Raw genomic sequence first — 9,693 nt, 5'->3', positions numbered from 1 at the left:
GGAGGGGCTCTGTAAGAAAGTCTGAAGGAAGAGGCATATTTTCCGGTTGTGTATTTTCAAATTCTAGCGCACTCGAGCTGGTTTCTCCGTTCTTACATACCCCACCGTTAACTCTTTTTAGGGTGCAGCTATATGTTTTATTTATTTCAAAGTGGGCCCATTTGAATTATATATTTGTTCCTTCAAATGTGCAGAGGACTCCCCAAGTGCTGTGTTTAATTTATTTTAAAGTAGGCCTGTGTATTATTTGTAATTCTCCTTATTGGAGTTCTTTGTTTCTTAGAGGTTAACAGTTTTATATAATGTAATAAATAGCCTAATCAATGCAAACAAACTTCAGTTTTTGTCTGATATAACAATAAATACAACATTATAAGCTATCAAGCTATGAAATATGTTTTGCGGCTCCAGAGAAAAAACATTTGGGGAAAAAGGAGCAAAATGGCTCTTTTGGTCAAAAAGGTTGCAGACCCCTGAACTAACCGATTAGACCTGGCGGTCTGCAACTGAGAACATACATAAATCCTCCGTCTGTGTGAGGCATGGAGTACTTCAATTTAAAGTGTTCCATCGATTACATCTGTGCAGGAGCAGGCTTGTCAGGCTGTACCCTGAGGTGGATCCCACATGCCAGAGGTGTCATTGTGCCACGGCTACCCTATTGGACATGTTTTTCTCCTGTCAGTCCATTGCCCCATTTTGGTCTTCTATATTTAAAACGTTTTCATTGATGTATGGCCAGAACATACAACCAAATCCCATTATAGCTGTGTTTGGAGTAGCCCCTGAGGGGGTCTCCCTCTCTAATTGCCAGTCACACTCACTTGCGTTTGCAACCCTTCTTGCCCGCCATCTAATCCTCCTCAAATGGAAAGACCGGACTCCACCATCTCACGCCCACTGGGTGAGGGATGTGATGGCACATTTGCAGCTGGAGGAGCTGAGTGACCAGGGATGTGTTAACAAATACTACAAGCTCTGGCAGCCTTTCCTTGACTATTTTAACAAACTCCCCTGTGCAAATCTGACTGCATGAAGCGCCCCCCCACAACCTTCCCTTTTAATTTACTGTTTATTTTAGTGGATTGTATTGTTTATTTTGTTTATTTTATTATTTTATTTCTTTAAGTGCATCTGTGGGTGTGTATGAATATGTGTATGTGCGTATATATATATATATATATATATATATATATATATATATATATATATATTATGTGTACAGATGTAGCGCTTCATTTCAGACAGTTTGAAATGCCAGGGCCGTGATTGGTACCTGATCTGCCCTCGCTCAAGGTAAAACCTCCAGCTTGACTTGAGACCTCCCCCGTGATAAATAAATGTAATTATAATGAAGCCAGCTGCAATGGATCATTGATCCACCAGGGGGTGCAGTGGGGTTCCACACTGGAGCTCATGTGAAATAAAGTCAGATACAGTACGCTGGATGTACAGCGGAACTTTGTTAAGATCCATATGTCACGGATTTCATACTCTGTGCTAAATAAGAGACATGTAATCATTTACAAAACATCACCATGTTGTTATTTAACAAAATAATGTTGTTTAGTCGAAAAAAACGAACGGGATGAAATGCAGCCCGGTCTTGTTTCAAATTATGCCCCCCCGTCATAAAATGTCACGGGAACGCGCATTTCCAAATGACACGTTTACACCTTAAAACGATGTTTAAAACGAAAAGTAAACGTTCCGGGTTTTCATTAATGGTAATTGTCAGACTGTGAGTTGTTTAGCTCATATAATCTTGATTTTTCTGGTTTCACTTTTCGCTCCGTATTTGCAGCGCCATATTGCGCTGCGTATTTGATGGTAGTGGTGTCGAAATTCATTCGTCACTTCCTTTTCAGTTTTTGTTTTTTTAAATCTTTTTTTTAATTATTATTGTTACGTCCTGTCTGTATAAACGTGCTTTAAAATCTATTATTTAATTTTACATAATTGTCATCTAATAATCAAAATATATGTTTACAAATGTTACATAGTCTTTGTCAGCATATTTTTGCCACGCTATGCACTCCTTGCTATCTTACATAATAAAAGTGTCACATTCATGAAACTTGCTCCTGTATGTGCTTGCACAGTATATGTACTGCAATGACATTTGTATTTGTGGTACAAATGTAATTCAATTCAATTGTATGATTACACATCTGCATTTTCATGTGCCCTGCGTTGTTTTGTTATAAGTGAAAATCAATAAAGAAAGGTGAAATAAAAACTAAAATAAAAAACTAAAAAAAAACTAACCAAGGTAACACCCGTCCACCATATCACCTGCATCTTCTCCTAGACCACCATTGTGTTTTTTCAAACCAATCATGTCGCAGAGGAGCATAGCCAGCAGCAACTCATTAGCATTTAAAGCTACAGCCGCAGAATCATCACTTTTGGAACAGGGCTGAAACAGAGGGGTTTATGGGATACTACAATAGACAATCTGTTTGGTATTTTGAGCCAAACACTTCAGAAACATGTTTTGTATATATCTGAGACCTATAATATATTGTTGAAAAATACACTTAGTTAAATCAAAGTTGGAAAATAAAATAATGCATTTTTAAAGCTGTAATATTTTGTTTGGCCACTTGGGGTCAGCATAATAAACCATAAACGAGATTAATAATCACTTGTTAGATATTCACTTTGTTGATGTAAAACAAAAAAAGACAGGAAATTAAAAATATTGTGACGCTGAAAACATGTTAGGACATATTTGTGGAATGCACTTGAAATGCTTCCTGTGTTTATTTGGACAGCAGAAGGAGGCTTACTGCCTGTACTGCCTCCGTTTTACAACCTCGGTTTCTTTAATTTTTACAAACTTTAGTTTAACTTTCATTTAAACTGGACCACAGTAGCTCTTTTGGTGAGCAGATGTATAAGCACAATGAAAACCTGAGCTCATATAATTGTGGTTCTGGAGAATGTTGCCACATGCCAAACCAGTTTCCTATTCATTGTTTTTACTTATGGAACTTATCTGCCCCGGACATGAGTGCCAAATCATTCTGTGTTAAAAGAGACCATGGAAAGTCCCTTAACTCCCGCGCCTACATCTGCAGATATCGCCTTAAATTCTCACGTCATTGGCAGGCACTGCTGTGTTGACCACACCCACAATGTAAAACACAAGTCAAATACAACTTTAAAAAAGTGTAAGAGGTGAAACGAAAGTGAAATTTAAATGCACTTTTATGAAGTTTCCTCCCAAAGCTTGAAGGTGTTTATAAAAGGCAGAGTGAGCTCACAGCCTTCACTCTTGGTGGAACGAAGGGAAGGTACGTGAACACACTCTTTGTTTGTTGGTACATTTATATTCAAATACAGTAAAGTTGATCAATACAAGAAGATTAAGTGAGAAGCAGTAGATTATTTCTCAGAAGTGAAGTTTATTTTAAGCCTGTCATATGCTACAATTCCTTGCTAATTTTAGAACAAATTGCCTGACGATATTACTCTTGCAAACTCAGTTTATACTTCTGTAACCATTAAGTGAATCATTCTACGCACATTTAGGATCTATAAAATCTGTTATTAATTGCATTTTTGTTTATACTTTTTTTTACTGGGTGTTGCATATGAGTTGTAGGCCTATTGTATGTAAAGCAATTTGTTAACATTAAGCTGTCTGTGGCTCTTTTTCTGATGTAACTACGTACATTTCCCCTCTGTGGGACTAATAAAGGTATTCTGATAGTGAATATGTTTCATAGATTTCTATACGATCAGACTTTGTACTTTTTGTAAGAGAGGTGTTGCCCCATGGGTGATATTAGAAAGAATGCAATCACTTTTTCAGACTCTTCCAGGGCTTCAAATGTGTTGTTTAATGATTTCTTAACGTCTTGCTTAGTTTCTGTTTTAAATCATTTTGCAATGATGTTTAGTTTTGCCATAATTATGGAATCCTTCTGAGGTCGCTAATATTCCTCTTTCCTGCAGTGATACTGACACCAACATGGACTGGGCTGAAGATGATTTTGATGTGCCGCCTGGGGTTGACCGACTTGGGCTCTCTGCACCAGGTGATAATAGAAAGTATGTCATGTACCATGGCACTACCAGGGCCATTGCTCAATCAATCCTGGCCACAGGTTTTCGCCAGTCCCCAGACGGGATGCTTGGCTGTGGCGTCTACCTCAGCAGAGACCTGCAGAAAGCTAGCCGTTATCCCATTAATCACCCAGAGCATGACAAGGTTGTCATTAAGGTTGTGGTTAATGTAGGGAAAGTGATCGCTATTAATCACCAATACCATCTCCAGCGGAAGTCCTGGCACAACCACGGCTTCGACACCGCCTGGGTGCCCCCCAACTGTGGGATGGTGAAGAGCGGTTTGGAGGAGGATTGTGTCTGGGATCCTTCTCGAATTAAAATCAGTAAAATCATCAAGCCCAAACCAGTCCCAACCTATGGTGCACGTGGCTACATGTGAGCCCTATGAGCTGTAACCCATTACATATTTTGATACAAACTAAATTACTTTTGAATTTTGTAACTGTGTCATTGTTACATGGCAAAATAAATGGTTCATATTAAATCTGAGTTTGTGTCTCCTTATGTGAGTTTATTTTTATTCTTAGATAAATGTGGTCAAATAGTTCCACACAAACATTTACAGGTAAGTTGCGCAAATCAAGAAAGATATTTGATATTCTCATATGAGATGTTAGCTTGCATACATTGGGTTTATATTTAATATCTTACTAGAAATACACTTTTTACTAAGGACTAAATACTGTGTCTTGTCTAGAAAATAGCAGACGGCTATTGTAAAAGAGAAGATGTACTAAGATGAATCATTATTATTATGTATCATTTATCTTCCAGATATTGATACCAACTAGGGTTACAAAAGTAAATAATAGATTCCCACTTCATATTTGAAGAGCTTAATAAGATGGTGAGCAAAGTTGCAAAAGTAAACGTGCACACATTGTGCAGCTTTAGATACTGGCCTCCATATGATTCTGCTTTTCCAAAGATGTATGAAATAGCATGAAAATGTTATTATCTAAGCAAAGTACCACAAATGTGTACACAAATACAATACGTGTGTAAATGTACTTGTATTTGATACATGGTCAAAAAGCCCTTGGTACTCTAGAAAAAGAACAGATATGTTCATTAGATTTTAAAACGTTGTAGGTCGATATTTACAGGGGCTGTTGTAAAAAACAATCAGCTCATACACGTTCACAGAGTTTCCTTTCCCTTCCAAAAGCTGTCCTTTCTCCAAGTCCTACCATGCCTCTGATTGGCTGAGATTGTTGGCTGAGTCCAGGAATGTCTGATTGTAAGCAAAGGCATGCAAAAATAAGTAAAACGAAAGTGAACGATGAACACACATGTAGCAATTTTCTTCTGAAACTGAGGCTATTTATGTACGCAGAGTGAACTCACAGCCTGCACCATCGGAAGGGCATACAGAAACAAATGTGAACACTAAATAAAAGCATTTTTACAATAACTATCAATACTGCAGGGGAAGAAAGCTAAATTCAGTATCTGATGCAAACTGTACCTTCAAACTGTGTTGGGGATTAGTTTCACGAACATTAACACACATTCCCCAAAGTTTAACTGTATACATGTGAGGAATATGCATCTGGAACAATGTCAAAGAAGATGGAGGGCAAACACTGGAAAAGGGGAAGAAATCATGTCTATTTTTAGATGCTCATTCAAATAAATTGCTGGCACTTCGCTGCAATATGCATGAAATCATACTAATCTGGTGGAAAGGGTGTTAAAGGGAGGGCAGAGGTAGAGCATGCTGAATCTGTGTACAATATGTCAAGGTTCTGCTTCTTTATACTTAATCTAATACAATACATCTCAGAGGTAAATACTTACAGCTTTTTTTACTTTTTAGATAATAGTTTTCCAACCCCTTCTTGTCCAGTGAAAACGATTTAACTCGAGATGATTTTGAACATTATTGATGAAATTAAGGTAGAAATGTTTATCTTCTCTGGTGAGGTAATCCACCTCCAGCACCACAAAGCTGACAGCAGGGCTGTTTTTCTGAGAAACTCATGAATGGTTTACTTTTTAGAGGTAAGTGGTTCTCACAGGTCAGGACCAAGCGCCGAACATATAATTATCTTATAATATGAATGCATTGCGGCAGAATAAACTAACCAACAGTAAGAAATCAAAAAACCTCAACAGCAGTAATGCAACATATTCAATTCTGTTGATGCCGCAAAGGTAGGCTACTCTTTGCAGGGCTATAGCCGCTTTCACACCAAGTACTGTGCCGGCAGTTAGTGCCCCCATGGAACTACAGATCGCCTTTCACACAGGAATAAATTCCCTGAGGGAAGATTACGCAAATGAGCCGCTGACGTCACTTCGTCTTCTTCTGCTTTGGGTTTACTGGCAGGCCGCAAACCACTTCAAGGCGTATACCATAGATATATATAAACCATGATATAAACACTAGGTGGCTCATGGAAGATTTTCCAGCGTAGCTGACCGGCCGCCATCTTGCTACAGTCAACAGCTCAGCTACTCTGGCACGCGCTATGGTAGCTGTTGTAAGGTGAGTGATCTGCACATAAATACTCTTTAATCGCTGAAATCTTGACTGATTTACAAACGGTTTGGTTTATTATAAACATTATTAGCATGGCTATGATACAGGATGCTTGGACATGTTGAAATTTCAGCTTTTCTTTGTGTATGTGCCGTGGTTGTATTTATTAGCTGGCTATTAACAAGAGGCTGTGAGTGAGACCTAGTATTACAAAGTTGACCCAGCAACTTTACACCAGTGGGAGAGGCATAACTGCTCTTTCTTTTCAACATAACTTAAGTTACACATGATTTCTTCCAAGTGGTTTGGCTTGTTAGAAACATCTTACATTTTAGATACATTATGATACAGGAAATTGCTGGCTTTGTGTTTACAGAAGTACCTGACTATGCCTAACTTTTATGCAGCCTACGGATGCTCTAATCACCGCAGTCTGCAAACAAGAACCTGTGGAATCACCTTTCACGTGTAAGATATGACAATATTATGACTATAATTAGGATAATCGTTAATTACTTAGTGGATGTATGTACATTACAAGTCCTGCTACACAGGATCAGTGGGGCTATGTGAGATAATAGTATTGCAAGATTGATGTTGACCCAGCCTCTTTAGAATATGTTACTACCATTTCTTTACACAATTATTTAATCTTTCTTTTGGACACCTTTTGTATAACTCTTAGTGTGGTTGTCTTATTCTTAAAGTATACATTACATACCTATATACATACATACATACATACATACATACATACATACATACATACATACATACATACATACATACATACATACATACATACATACAATTACCCCAAAAATATGATAATTTCGTTGTGTATTTTTGTCCTTACCCTTAATGTTAAAGGAAAGAAGGGAGGACAATGTTGACAATAATTTATATATCTGGCTACCTTTCTCATGTTTTTAAGGCTTCCCAAAACCGGAGAGAGGAGGAGGCAGTGGGAAGTTGCCCTAAGAAGGGACGGTTTTGTTTCCTGTGGCAGTGATCACTCCCGGAGTGAGGACTTTGACAGGACGGGGCAGACTGTCCGGCTTAAAGATGGTGTTGTGCCAACAGTATTCAATTTCCCAGCTCATCTTCAAAGGGTATGTGCATCATTGGCCAACAAGAATTCAAGGTGTATAAGATTGATATATAAATATGTGATTAAATGTCTCACTTTAGTTTTTCTTTCTGCAAGTTTAGGAATAAATAATGTGTTGTGTATTACAGCACATTTTAAACACTCAAAATATATTTGATTATGTTTATTTTAGCCGGAAGCAACAAGAAGCACAACCACTTCTAGAAGAGCGGAAGATGAACCTCAGCCTAATGTTGTGAGTATTCTGAATGTGGCCAAGACCAGAGGGATGGTCATTGATTTCAGGAGGGTGAGGACGTCTCCTCTACCCCTGTGCATTCTGGGAGAGGATGTGGCTGTTGTGGAGGACGACAAACACCTGGGAGTGCACTTAGACAATGGGCTGAGCTGGAGGATCAACACTGACGCTTTGCACAAGAAGGGGATAAGCAGACTCTATTTTCTGAGGAAACTGAGATTCTTCCACGTGTGCAGCAAGATGCTGGAGATCTTCTACCAGTCTGTTGTGGCCAGTGCACTCTTCTTTGCTGCGGTCTGCTTGGGGGGCTGCATAAGAGCCGGTGACACCAGCAGGATCAATAAACTGATCAGGAAAGCTGGGTCTGTCATCGGCATCAAGCTGGACCCCTTTGAAGCTGTGGTGGAGAGGAGGACACTGAACAGGCTGTTGTCCATCATGGATAAACCATCCTCTCCACCTGCAGCTGGACAGTCAGAGGAGCTCCTTCTCCGACAGACTGCTGCAGCTCCGCTGTCACAAGGACCGATACAGGAAGACATTCCTGCTCACTGCAATAAGTCTATACAACAAATCACCTCTGGCTGGAAGAGAACTCTCTGCTCCATAGTTTCTCTTGAATATAACCACGTTGTGCATTTGACACATATATAATCTGTTCAATATTTAACATTAATATTCCATATGCCTTATATTTATGTATATGTATATTAGATATATATATATAATATCCTGCCAAACTCAACTTTTCCTCTTTCCGCTTATTTCTAATTTATTGTAAAATGCCTTGTCCCTTATGCTGCTGTAACTAAACATTTACCCAAATTGGGATCAATAAAGTACCATCTTATCTTATCTTATTTGCATGTGGAATGTCACTAACAAATGAGAGCATCATATGGCTTGTCATCAGTGGCGGTTGGTGGAAAATATTTTCGGTGGGGCTGTAGTGAGTAAAAAAAATGTTTGGGGGAGAAATGACCCCTTAAATTGGGACTTCTGGTGATGTAATGGCCCCATAAAATCGTGATTCTAGGGCCAGGAACAACCAGGCTGAGTCGGGCTGAATATACTAAACTAACTGCGGTCTAGCCAGCCTCCACTCGGGAAAACCTAGTCAAGCCAGCCCTCACGTGATATTGTGGTGCGTGAATATCCTATGCATTACGGTAGAGTAAAAAAAAAAAAATCATCCCTCTGTGTTTAGATGGAATAAAACAAAAACTGTCCAGTATCAAAGACTAATTTCCCTTCAGGGTGATAGCAGGACATCCCATCTAGTCACTCAGAAAAAATCAGGACATTCTGATGTAGAGTTACAAAATAAAAGACCTTTGAAATCTCTATTGTATGAGCTATCATCCCTGTTTTTAGATGAGAATAAAACAAAAACTGTCCAGTATCATAGATCCATCTCACTCCAGGGTGATAGCAGGACACCCCATGTAGTCACTCAGAAGAAATCAGGACATTCTGATGTAGAGTTTCAAATAAAAGACCTTTGAAGTCTCATATATGAGCTATCAGGTCTTTTATTTTGAAACTGTACATCAGAATGTCCTGATTCTTTCTGAGTGACTACATGGTGACTACATGGTGACAAGTGACTAGATGGGATGTCCTGCTATCACCCTGAAGTGAAATGAGTCTTTGATACTGGACAGTTTTTGTTTTATTCTCATCTAAACACAGAGGGAGGATTTGTTTTGACTCTACCGTAATGCATAGGATATTCGCGCACCGCAATATCACGTGAGGGCTGGCTTCACTAGGTTTTTCCGA

General features: G+C 38.9%; 1 protein-coding gene across 1 annotated transcript; it reads left to right on the top strand.

Annotated features, from left to right (window-relative positions):
* The first annotated feature begins 6,553 nt into the window (after positions 1–6,553).
* LOC307017327 (uncharacterized protein) lies at positions 6,554–9,024 on the top strand. Its single transcript, XM_079646891.1, has 4 exons — positions 6,554–6,568; positions 6,939–7,030; positions 7,497–7,674; positions 7,846–9,024. The coding sequence occupies exons 2-4, from the start codon at positions 6,951–6,953 to the stop codon at positions 8,563–8,565; spliced, it is 978 nt and encodes a 325-aa protein (XP_079503017.1). The 5' UTR covers positions 6,554–6,568; positions 6,939–6,950; the 3' UTR covers positions 8,566–9,024.
* Positions 9,025–9,693: the final 669 nt, after the last annotated feature.

This window comes from Notothenia rossii (assembly GCF_949606895.1).
Source record: "Notothenia rossii genome assembly, chromosome: 8".
NCBI lineage: Eukaryota > Metazoa > Chordata > Actinopteri > Perciformes > Nototheniidae > Notothenia > Notothenia rossii.
Note: the sequence above shows the minus strand (reverse complement) of the source record. Positions and strands in the feature narration are given on the sequence as shown.